We start from the raw sequence: 12,953 nt of genomic DNA, 5'->3' as shown, positions 1-12,953 counted from the left end.
ACTGTTTCTTTTTTGGGTTTCCCCATTCGTAGTCTTTCAGGTATGTGGGAGGTTTCTTTAATCTCTCGGAGCGCCGGGGGGTAGTCTCGGTAGTATGTTCTGGTTCTTTTGGCGCTTCTTGGGTTGGCTCCGGGGGTGGGGGGTTTGGCTCTGCTGGATCTGCGTTGATTGGAGTGGGGTGTTGAAATGGTATGTTCCGGTCAGGGGAGTCTTGACGTGCCAGTCTTTGCGCCGGTGCTTCTGTCGGTATTTCGTCGTCCCCCCTACCCCCTATGTTTTGAGGACTGCGTTGGCGTAGTTGGTCTATGTGTCGGCGGATATGTATATTTTGTCCAATGTCAATGATGTATGATAAGGGGCCTGTTTGTTCGATGACCACCCCTTGTGTCCATTTGTTCCCTCCCCCATAGTTTCTAGCCCAGACAGCTTGCCCAGTGTTGAGAGTTCTATGATGGAGGGGTAGTTCTGGGTCTGGAGGGGATCTGTCTGGGTGGAGACGGTCCAGTCTGGTGGTCAATCTTTTGCCCCAGCGAAGCTCTGCTGGGGACTTTCCGGTAGTTGTGCAAGGCGTGGTGTGTTGGGAGAGAAGAAATTGTGCCAGCCTTTGGTGCCAGTTGCCGGAGATGATCTTGCGCAGTGCCTCCTTGGTTGATTTTACCATCACCTCTGCCAAGCCGTTCGACGATGGGTGAAAGGGAGCCGAGGTGGTGTGCCTAATAGAGTTCGCCGTTGTGAAACTCTGGAATTCGTAGGAGGTAAATTGGGGGCCGTTATCGGAAACTATAACATCAGGGAGGCCATGCGTGGCGAATAATCCCCTTAAAACTTGTATAGTGGCCGAGGAAGTTGTATTGGCTACTGGTGCCACTTCTAGCCATTTTGAAAAGCTGTCTACGACAATTAGGAATGATTGTCCCTGGAACGGACCTGCATAATCTATATGAATGCGAGACCAAGGTGACTTTGTCGTTTCCCATCTATGTATGGACGCCTGTGGCTGGGCTGCTCTAACTAGCTGGCAGGAATAGCAGCCAGCTACGTGTGCCTCAATGTGTTTGTCTATACCCGGCCACCAAACATAGCTCCTGGCCAGAGCCTTCATTTTGACGGTGCCCGGGTGCCCTTCGTGGAGGCTCTGTAGTACTTTAAGTCTGTGTTTGTCAGGGATGATTACTCTGCTGCCCCATAAGAGACATCCCTGATGGGTGGATAATTCCTTTTGTTTTAAGAAGTAAGGTTGGAATTGTGGTTCCTGGGGCGAATATTGCCAGCCCGTTGTGACATATCCTAGGACTCTGCCTAGGATTTTGTCTGCCGCGGTAGCTGCGGAGATATCTTTGACAGATAAGGGGCATTCTGGCAGCTCAGAGATAGCCAGTATTCTTCCAGCTGGTGCTGGGTCTGGGTCAACAGTTGTTTGCGGCAGTCTGCTCAGGCCGTCTGCATGGCCCATGGTTTTCCCTGGTCTGTATTCTAGTTTGTACGAATAGGCTGATAGAAATGTAGACCATCTCAGGATGCGGGGAGATAATATTTGTGGCGTTAGCCTGTTTACTGTAAAGAGTCCTAACAGGGGTTTATGATCAGTATAAATAGTAAATGGTCGGCCATACAGGTAATCATGAAATTTTTTTACGCTGGCCACTATAGCTAGAGCCTCTTTATCGATTTGAGCGTAATTCCGCTCAGGTTTTGACAGCGTTCTCGAATAGAACGCTACAGGGGTCTGTATTCCTTCTTTAGTTAAATGGCTTAGGACCGCTCCGATGCCGTACGGGGAGGCATCGCAGGCGAGACATAAGGGCAGCTGATCGTTAAACAGGGCTACCGTTGTGCTGCTGGAGAGTAAGTTTTTTAGGAGGTTAAAACTTTTATCATGCTCAGGGGTCCACGTCCAGGGTTTGCCCTTGTCTAATAATCTATGTAAGGGTTCTGCAATGGAGGCTTTATGCGGTAGGAAGGTGTGGTAAAAGTTGACTAACCCTAAGAAAGCCTGAAGTTCTTGTTTGTTTTTGGGGGTCGGTGCTGTTTTGATAGCTTTAATTTTTGTGTCCGTGGGGTGAATTCCCTTAGCGTCTATTTTAAAACCTAAGAACTCTGTTGAGGGCACCCCGATGGAGCATTTGTCTCTTTTTAATTTGAGACCGGCCTTCCTGAACCTTAGGAGTACCTTAGTTAGTTTGTCAGCCAGGTCATTTTCTGAATCCCCTGCAATTAGGACGTCGTCAAAATATGGGCAGACCCCGGGAATTCCCTTAAGTGTTTTCTCCATGATTTCCTGGAAGATTCCCGGGGCTGCAGAGATGCCGAATTGAAGGCGGTTAATTTTGAATGCTCCCTTGTGGGTGACTATTGTTTGAGCCAAAGCGGTGTCAGGGGTGACAGGCAACTGTAAATACGCCTGCGCCAAGTCTAACTTGGCAAATATGGCGCCTGACTTAATGGCCGCGAGGATGTCTTTGACAGCCGGTACCGGGTAGGCATGTGCGTTTAAAGCGAGGTTGAGGGTCGCTTTATAATCGGCACATAATCTAATTTGGCCGTTTGGTTTAACAGGGGTCACTATGGGTGTCTCCCACTCGGCCCCTTCTACCGGTTCGAGGACCCCTAAGTTTGTTAATCTGTCAAGCTCCGCTTCTATTTTTCCCCTCAAGGCGAAGGGAACCCTTCTGGCCTTGATTCTGACAGGCATCACATTTGGGTTCAGTTTAAGTGATACGGGCGGTCCCGTGTATTTCCCTAGTGAGCTGTCAAAAACGTCCGCGAATTGACAGCAGACGGATTCCAATTTTGACAGCTGAATGGCGTTGACACCTGTCAACGCTATTCCTAGTGCCTCAAACCAGTCTAATCCTAGCAGGCTTATTCTGTTTTCTTGGGTCACCAAAATAGGAAGGGATCCTTTAAATTTTTTGAACTCTACGGGGACGGAAGCTTTTCCCCGGAGTTTAATGGGCGTTTTCTGGAAGTCGGCTAGGCGGAGTTTGGTGGGTCTAAGGGCGGGCCTTTTCCTACTTCGGTTACAAATGTCCCTGTACGTTTGCCATGAGATTAGTGAGACGGAGGACCCAGAGTCCACCTCCATCTCACAGGGAATTCCATGAATCCGGACGTCCACCTTGATTTTGGGCTTAAGAATGCTGTGGACTGTATGTTTCTCCGCCCTCCCCCTTACATTAGACACTGGGGTTCTGGGGCTGTGCCTAGCTCTGAGTGTATATGGGGCCATACCTTCGGCTGTCACCTCCAGGTCGTGCAGGTTTTCCCGGCTCCGGCTGCGGCACACGGCTTTGAGGTGGCCTGTCTTCCCGCACCCGTGGCATTTGGCACTGCGGAACCGGCACGTTGCCCTAGGGTGGCTTCCGCCGCAACTGGCACACTTCGCCCTGTTTGTCGGGAAGTTGGGCCCCCTCTGATTGTTGGCAGGGCCCCCCTTGTAGTTGCGTTGCATCCTCAGTTTCTCGAACCGCCGTTGCACCGCGTCTATATCTGTGGGGCCATCGTCGTCCTCAGACCCGCTGAACCTGCCGTCTTCCTGGTGCACGGACCCCCGTGGTCCGCTGTCCGGTACCCGTCGGTCGTCTCCGTGGCAGTCTTCGTATGCGATGACTTCCCTAGCCACATCGGTCATTGTCATTTCAGGCTTGGCGATCAGCTTCTTCCTCAGCCGTTCGTCCTTGAGCCCTATGACAATCTGGTCCCGGATTCGGTCTTCCAAATCCGGGAACCGGCACCGACGTGCGGCATGTCTGACCCTGGTTATGAAGTCATTTGCTGGCTCGTCAGGAAGCTGGAGTTTCCGAGCGAAGTTCACTCTCCAGTAGAGTTCTGACTTGAGGGGCATGAAGTATTTACTCAGCCCCTCAGTGAGGTCTGCATAGGAGATGGTGGCGACCGGCTGCGGGGTGAAGATCCCCACAGCGGCATCATAAACGGCGGGGCCGCTGAGCCAGAGGAGGGCGGCCGCCTTGGCCCGGTCATCCGTGATCTTCTTGACTACCAGGTACCCTTCTACCTGGCCCAGATGCGATTCCCAGCCTTCTGGGTGGCGGGTATCGAATTCTCGAATGTGGCCGTGGTTCGTCATGCTGTCTGTAATTGAGGTGCCGCTGCTTGCGTTGAATGGAAGTTTGACTTCCAGTGACTTCAGCAAGTGACCAGCTCGGCTAAGGGAAAAAATCTCTTCTCCCCTTAGGTAGTGACTTCAGCTAAGCAAGCAGCATCCCATCCTCGTCGCCAGTGCTTTACTCAAGAAGCAGGCGAGACAGCAAGTTAACAGTTTAACTTTTTATTCGGAACCAGGCAAAGAACAAGGGAACAAGACATCTATTTATACTGACAGCTGCCGGCGGCTTGACCAATCAGGGGTGAGACTGTTCCCGCGCCGTAGTCTCCGCCAATCGGAGCCGTCCGGTTTTGACAGCTCGGAGCTGTCATCTGTAGCGCGTGTTGAACTGTCAATTGTTGGCGCTTGCGCGGTTTCGCCCGGCAGCTTTTGACAGCTGTCAAAAGCTGCCGCGGTTTTACCTCAGCCCTTGTAACTTCTGTTTAACTCACTATAATAACAATTAGTAAATACACAACAGAAACTAACAATTAAGAAACCACAATATGTTTCTAAAGGAAACAATTAGGAAATCCCCAATAGACTTTAAAGGGGATCTTTAACTCTTCTGTGAAAAAAAGCTTTAAAAAGTACCCCTGATCCTCTGGATAATTGGAACACTTTAAATAGTACAATGTTTGCCTTTGTGTGATTTTAGTTTCTCATGCTTTATAGTTAAAAACACAGTTTGTTAAATCTCATGGGAAATATGATTCCATGGTTTGGGAATGTTTTAACTGCTGTGGATTCAGCAATAAGGGAGTGGTTCTGTTTTCAGCAGTTACATAACACTTCACATTTCTACTGTGTTCTGCAATAAGCCCATTTGTGCACTGATGTGGAAAAGATTCTCTTCTCCATAAGGGGTAGAGCTATTTGGCTGAATGCAAGGAAATAATGTGTGTGTGTGTGCATTAGATAGCCCATGGCCCATTAGGTCATTCTTTCCACATATAATAGAGGCATGCACCATTTTCCCTCCCCTCATGACCTTCAGGAGAGTCCCAGTGAAGCCTCTTCCTCCTCCTCCTCCTCAGCTGACCTGTAGAACTTCCTGCCTTTGCTGGGGGAAGGGGGAACAAAAAACTAAGGAAAACTGACTCCCCACTTCCTATTCTCCACCCTCTCTCAGGTGAGGAAGAGGTCCTCCCATTATTGGCATTCCTACCCAGCCCTGCCTCACCAACTGGCATCTCTGTCCATTCCTCTTTTCACATAAAATATAGGCTTGTGCCATTTTCCCTCCCATCACAACCTTCAGGAGAGCCCTAGGTGAAGCCGCCTCCTCCTCCTCCTCCTCCTCCTCCTCCTCCTCCTCCTCCTCCTCCTCCTCCTCCTCCGAACTGTGGAGCTGTAGGCCTCTTTCTGGAGGAAGGAAGGACCAAGGGAGCTGTGGACCATGAGGAAAACTCTACCACTACTCCCAATTCCAGCCTGTCCCCAAGAGACTCCTCCCTCCATGGAACAAGAGATTTCACCTTTTGACCCCCATAAATCAGTAGACTAAGTACTGAGTGAAACATCATCCTTAAGAAAAATATACTGAGGTTGTTTTGTTAGGATAGTGATTTTCATGAGTGTGTGTGTGTGTGTTAAAGACATGAAAAGAACAGACTTTAAAATTGCAACAGTTTTATTGATATTTGTAAACTTAGATCAAAATATAAGCATTTGGGAAACATTATCAACATTATATGTTACTTTCCACTGGTAAAGCAAGTGGTACAATGGATTTCATAGCTTTTTTAGTTATTTAAAGTTCAGTTTCCAACCATCCATTTGAACTAATATAACACACTAAAAGGAAACCACCCAATACTACTAAGACATCAGTTTTCCAAATTTTGGTAGACGCTTGTACAGTCAATGTAAAAAATAAAAATCATTTAAAGCATAAGTGTAACTATACATTTTTTTGAATTTTTTAAAAGTTTCGTTATACAAAATTTTAATCAATTTTCTTATCCCTTATATCGAAGTCTTAATATAGAAACAAGTTTATGTGCATGAAGCCCATGCAAGCTTAAATAGTGTAAGTGATATCTCTCTAAACCTCTAAATCAAACATCATATTCCATTCACTTCAGAGAATTTTTTAAAAAGTAACCTAAATTACTTGTGCAATAATAAGTGGGTATATGTTGTGGGTAAGAAGAGAACACGGAGAAAGCTGTGGGTGGTCAGGATATTAGGTTTTCCACCTTGTTCTCCTTCCCCACAACTATTGTTTACATATTTCTACATTTCAGCTAAAAGTTAGTCTTGTATGTATCAGATACTGGAATTTATTCCTGAATGAACATGCTCTATACATAATTTTCCCCATTTGTTTATTTAATTAATAATAAATTGTTTTTCAGATGTCTTAGCAATGCTTATAACAGAACATTTTATATAACTGGAATTTATTTTTGCGTTTTGCACTAAAGACTTGTGCTTAGTGTACATAAATAGAATTTTCCTGTTTTCAAATAATGCAGAAAAGTCAGAAAAAAACGATGCGACTAGCAATCACATAGGTTCAAAGCTGTTTCTAAAATGCTGCAAAGATTTGTCCCTTAGTTTTCAAAAGGAAAAGTTTCATTTGATATTGAAGGCAACTTTAAATATTATATTAATATTTAAATTATAAGCTTAGATCATGTAAACATTAACATTTGCAAAACAGTATATAGATAGTCCTCAACTTGCAACAGTTTGTTTAGTGACTGTTCAAAGGTACAACAGCACGGAAGAAAGTGATTTATAATCATTTTTCACACATGACCATTGCAGCATCCCCATAGTCACATGACCAAAATTCAGATGCTTGGCAACTGACTCACACTTATGACAGTTGCAGTGTCCTGCAGTCATGTGATCGCCTTTTATGACCTTCTGACAAACAATGGGAAAGCCAGGTTCACATAACAGTCGTATTGCTAACTTAACAATTGCAATGATTCACTTAACAACTATAGCAAGAAAGGTTGTAGAATGGGGCAAAACTCACTTAACAAATGTTTCACTTAGCAAGAGAAATGTTGGGCTAAATTGTGTTCATTAGTCGAGGACTACCTGTATGTGCAGTGATTAGATTGATAGGGTAATATAGGTCAAATGGGATCCTACGTCTCATTATTCAAATTGTCTTTCAAGCCACTTCCATTTTACAAAGTAGTTTAAAACCTTTTCATATGTTTTGAAGATTTAGGACAGTGTTCATCCCTTTATCATATGCAGTAGTCAAGCTAGTTTGAAAATCCAGTCATGAGTTCAGTATTCTGAGAACAGTGTGATTTAAATCCATACAAATAATTCAAACAGGTCCTTTGCAACATGTGGAGACATGAATGAGGCTACTCTTTCAACAGTTAAGGAATTGATATCCTTTAAAAGGTTCACATTCCTGTTTCCAGTTATCCCTGTAAGCTTGTTCATGCACAACATGTGATACATTATCAGCATCACAATGTATTTGCTATTTTCTATTAAGTGAGCCTCTTCAGATGAGTTGGAATGCTGCTGCTACTATCTCTATCCATCTATGAATGTGTAAGTGTCTCTCTGTGTACCACTGTCTCTGAAGAAAACAATTATGTTCACTATTTTCTTCATACATACTGCATTTGTGGTAAAAATTCACATTTTCATTTCACTCAAAAAAAGAAAGAAAATGGATTTGTTGCAGTCATAGGCCAGAGTTCACCTGAAATAATTACAGAGATAGAAGGGCCATTTAAACCATCAAGTCCAAGATCTGATGAATAAAGGGCTCGAGATTAAAGCATCCCTAGCAGATGGCTATAAAGGCCTTGCAAGAACACAATCAGCAAAAGATAAGCCATCAGCTCTCTGGCAGTTGATTCCACAAACAAGCTACACAATCTACATCAGGGGTGTCAAACTGCCAGCCCACTGGCTGGATGCATCATAGCGAAACCGCGCTCACTCCATTGCCGGCAATGGCAAAAAAGTTGCACTACGTCATAACACGTCACGTGATGTTACGAGTTTGACACCCCTGATCTACATTAAGGAATGATAAATACATTTTGGTATGAGTAAAAGATAGTAAACTCAGGTTTCTTAATTTTAATTATTGTATTTATTCTGCTTACATGGTTTGCTGAAAGGACAAAACAGTAAAGATAGTTCAACATGCTACTTTTAATTAATTACAGGTATCGAACAAGTTTGAGGCCTAAATATACTTTAACCTACAAGATGGTAACCGAATTAGAGTGGAGATGTTGTCCTGGATACATGGGTATAGATTGCAAAGAGGCTGTAGCAGAAAAGCCAAGATCAATAGCTTATCCAGCAGAACTTCCACCCAATGATATGAAGCCAAGCTTGGGTAAATGTTTCTTTAGCTCTTGATCTGCATGGTCTTTTTGCTAAATTTTACACCACCCTTTTATTGTTTAATGTGCTTTGCTATGCTAGCTAGATTTATTAGTTCTGTTAACTCTGTGAGGTAGGTTATTCCGACATTATTTTATGTGTTATTTTCTACATCATTTCTACTTGTGCATGTAATAAAATCATTTCCCATGGCAATAGACAATTCTTAACCACTAATTGAAATTTAGTAGCTATGTTTTTTAAATCTATATTAATCAATGAAATTGTTCAATAATTAGCACATGGCATATAATCTTTATGATTTTGGCATAACTGCAATATATGTTTCATTAAATGAAATAAAAAATTCATTTTCAAAATTCATACAGAATTTGATTATAGAGCTGATTAAGTTTAGGGCATGAATTAATAAATATTTTATACCATTCCACAGAAAAGCCATTCCATTACTTATATTCAAAAATATCTTTTGATCTTATTCATAGTCGAAAGAAAGAGTAATAAACATTATGAGGTATCCGCTGTGAAAGGTCAAGTTTTAGCTTTAAAATTCTTTAGATTTTTCATCAGATACATTATCAAATTTATATCATAAATCTGAATAATATTTTAAAAATTGAAAGTATATGTCTTTTGGGGATTATATACAGGTAGTTCTAGGTTAACAATTGCAGCGTTCAGCAACTGTTTTAATTTACGACAATGCTAGAAAAGTATTTTATGATCAATCCTTAAACTTATAATGGTTGCAAGATTCCCACTGTCCAGTGATTGCCATTTGCAACTTTCACAGCCGGCTTCCTACAAGCAAGCCAGCAGTACACTTTCAAGTCACAGATGCCACACTTAACAACTACAGGTGCTTTACATAATGACTGCAGCAGAACTAACACAGTCACATGACCTTTCACTTAATGATGTGCCATTTAGTGATGGAGCTGCTTATCCCAATTGTACTCATTAAGTGAGGACAACCTATATCTTATTTTTAATAGCTATAACTATTTTGCCTTTTTTATTTCAGTCAGTTTCCTAAGATTCTACTGGGTCTTTTATAATTTTCCCAGCATTTTTGATGTAACCATCTTAGAAAAATTAAGTTTTCTATGATAAGGTGTTGTTCAACTCATATTTTTCTGTATATCCATTAATAATCTGTTACTATTAAAGAGAAAATTTTTCTTTTTGCCTTTCAAATTAGTCTCTTAGTTGGTTTTGAGTTTCTAACATGATGCATAGATTTAAATTTTCTTATGACTCCTTTCTTTATGTGGTTTCTTAGTAATGAAATGTTTGAAGTTGCAAAAATGTGAGTATGTAAACAATTTTTTTCAGTGTGCTCATTTTTATTGTTCACTACTGAAAAATATAATTAAAAGAGTGCCACACTTTTCCTCTACAGATTCTAGACCAAAGCAAAAACAAGAAGATTTACAAGATAAAAAAATACAGTTTCTGGAGGATGAATTATTCCGGCTTACACAGACTGTGCTAGAACTTCAGTCTATAATCAGTACGGATAAAAATCCAAAAGTTACCGTGCAAGAATCTGCAAGTGAGAGAGTAATATCTTGGTTGAATAATCTTCATGACCATCCAGGGCTGGACAGTACTTTGGAGGGAAAAACAGCGAATACTTATCCATTGAACACTAATGACTCATACAAATCTGGAACAGAAAGCCTAACATCTGAAGAAGATGAAGTAAAGGATGACTTGAAAGCCAAAATAAATAGGTTGGAACAACAGAATGGGAAAGTAAATGACTATGAGGGGCAATTAAAACAGCTCCAAGAAGCAGCCCAAGGACCAGTAATAACAATGCCCAACAATCAGTTGTATGAGGAATATATAGATGCCAAATTTGAAGCCCTGAGACAGGAAATATTGGAAGGATTTGAGAAGAAAATGGCAGATCTGAAAAATTCCTGTGAATACAAGCTGATAGGTATACAACAGCGCTGTGATGATTATGAGGCCAATTTCTTAGGACTAAGAGAATCTGTTGCAGAAAAAGAAAATGACCTAAGAAAACAAATTCAAAATCTACAGAATGTTATCAAAGCACCGTTAAACCAACCATGCTGCAGTGATGCTAAAACCGATGATATTACAGAACAGATGAACACTTTGGATAAAAAGATAGAGAAAATTGCAGAAGCAAATAAAATTTTAAATGCCAGGATAGATAATGAAATAAAACATATTTCCATTCCATATTCAGAAGACAACTTTGATGAAAAATGGGAGGAAATAGAAGCAAGGATTAATGTTACAGAGAAAAATGCTGAAGAACACTGCTTTTATATTGAGGAAACTCTTCGTAATGTTATAGCTACTAAAGTAGATGAAGTAAGGGACTTATTTGACAAAAAGTTCCAAGCAATAGAAAGCAGACTAGGTTCTACTATTCTAGATATTGCTAATGTTACCGGTCCAGATGATATATATACTACTAAAGGATCAAGATTGTGGAACAACTCAGAATCTGAAAATAAGCATATTGTATTGGAGATTAATCTTATGAAGAACAAATTACAATACACTGAAGATTTTTGCCAGTCTTTATCACAGTATTTGGAAAGTCTTCAGAAAGGAATAGAAAACGCTAACAGTAAATATGATCGATTATTTTTGAAAACAAAAGACAATTCTGATATTTTAAAATCTTTCAATAGCTCTTTCAGTGAAAAGTTCAGTTTAATTAAAGGCACTCAGCGTGACATTCATAAACTTCATAGGGATCTGCGAATAGTTCGGTTTGGTCTGAATGCTATTGATAAAAATGTAAAACACCTTCAGAATGACTTAAACAGCTATAAAGATGAACTTTTAGGTGTTAATTCTACATATAGGAAGATACAGCTTGAGTTACTCAGAAAAACAGATGAAATACAGAAAATTATGAACAATCAAACAAGTCATCAAAACAATAATTGTTGCAATCATTTAAGCAAAAAGAAAAAGTTGAATGGGGAAGAGTTTTTTAATTTGACCAAATGTAGGGATAAATTACCTGGCATCTCAGATAAAGTATCAAATGTTGAGAAAACTTGCAATAAATTAGATTCTGTCTCTAGCAGTCTTCAAAGGATAAAGGAAGGATTAAATAGACACATCTCCAGTCTTTGGAATTGTTTCAATCAGATGAACATAACGGTAACATCCCATTCAAAAGATATTTTTAGCCTCAAAAATTTTACCCAGCAGTTCAATAGCCAGTTCTACAAATTTGCCATTGACCTTCAGGACCTGAAGAAAATTCAGCCTCCTATACGTAAGTTGGCTTGCCTTTTCTGTAGATTAATTTTTAATTAGAAATGTAATTAATATTGTTAAAATATTTTAAAAATTAAGTGGCAACTTTATTAGAAAACAAAGGAAATAGAACAAAATGTCAAATTATCCCTTATGTTTTGCATAAATGCCAAAGTCCAAACCTTCACTATTATGCCAGTTTGTGCCAGATTTCATATCATTGTTTTACATACATGAATCTTTGAAGTATAATACAGAAGCGGTTTGCCATTGACTTCTTGGAGATGTTTATGTTTCCCACAGCAATACCTTTGGCTTCCCAAGTAGTTCAAATAATTCAAGGTTAGGTAGATGCTGTCACTATGTTTTCATTATAACTTTAAATATATTACAAAATGCAAATATCTGGAGCTGCAAAATCCCAGTTGACTTTGATATGGCAGCAGAGAGATACAGAATACTGTAACTCTTAGATACCATCTAATACTCCCACAGATTTTTGCAGCCCAGAATTATAAATACGCTTCAAAACTTAAAATTTGGAAAGCAGTAACGGTTAGCTGTTCAGTCTCATAAATATCAGTATCATAGGGCAGATGTCTCACAAAAATGCTTGTGAACACTAAAGAAATAAATTATATATACAGTATGTATATATGTGTGTGTGTGTGTGTGTGTGTGTAAATTTTCTGGCTTGCTAACAAAGAATAAAGGGAGACCGATATGATCATTTCAAACTTATTTGTTCTCATCAGTCAGCCATACCCTTCTGAGATTCGAACCTGGGCTGATTGCACATTAGGCAGTTGTTTTTAGGCGAGAGGTATCATCTCGTTTGTTCATGCTGTGGGGGCGTTTTTCTATCTCAATGGCTTCTCTGATTATTCTGTTGTTAAAATGTTCAATTTTGGCAATAGTTTTGGTTTTTTAAAAATCAATTTCATGTCCCGTGGCTTCAAAGTGTTGGACCAGGGATGAAGTTTGTTCTCCCTTTCTGAGTGAGTTTTTGTACTCTTCAATGCGTGCACTTATACTTCTGTTGGTCTGTCCGATGTATGTGGTGGGGCAGGTGGTGCATGGGATTTCATATACTCCTTGGTTTTCTAACCCAATTATGTCTTTGGGGTTTCTTAGGATGGTGGATATTTTTCTGTCTGTGTAGAATGCTGTTTTGATGTTGTGTTTTTGGAGGATCTTGCTGATTCTGTCTGTGGTCCCTTTTAAGTATGGGAGGAGGGCTTTG

At 40.8% G+C, this 12,953-nt stretch overlaps 1 protein-coding gene across 3 annotated transcripts in view; it reads left to right on the top strand.

The window, feature by feature from the left end:
* The window catches only part of EMILIN2 (elastin microfibril interfacer 2), a 47,699-nt gene that overhangs the window by 9,533 nt on the left and 25,213 nt on the right, over nt 1-12,953 (top strand). For all 3 annotated transcript variants that reach the window (XM_081325138.1, XM_081325137.1, XM_081325136.1), the window contains exons 3-4: nt 8,269-8,444; nt 9,855-11,729. In XM_081325138.1, coding sequence (XP_081181264.1) covers nt 8,269-8,444; nt 9,855-11,729 — 2,051 coding nt within the window. The remainder of the gene's footprint in view (nt 1-8,268; nt 8,445-9,854; nt 11,730-12,953) is intronic.

The sequence above is a fragment of the Vipera berus genome, assembly GCF_964194415.1.
Source record: "Vipera berus genome assembly, chromosome: 3".
NCBI classification, from domain to species: Eukaryota; Metazoa; Chordata; class Lepidosauria; order Squamata; family Viperidae; genus Vipera; species Vipera berus.
The sequence above is the reverse complement of the archived record's forward strand: the minus strand, read 5'-3'. Positions and strand labels throughout refer to the sequence as shown.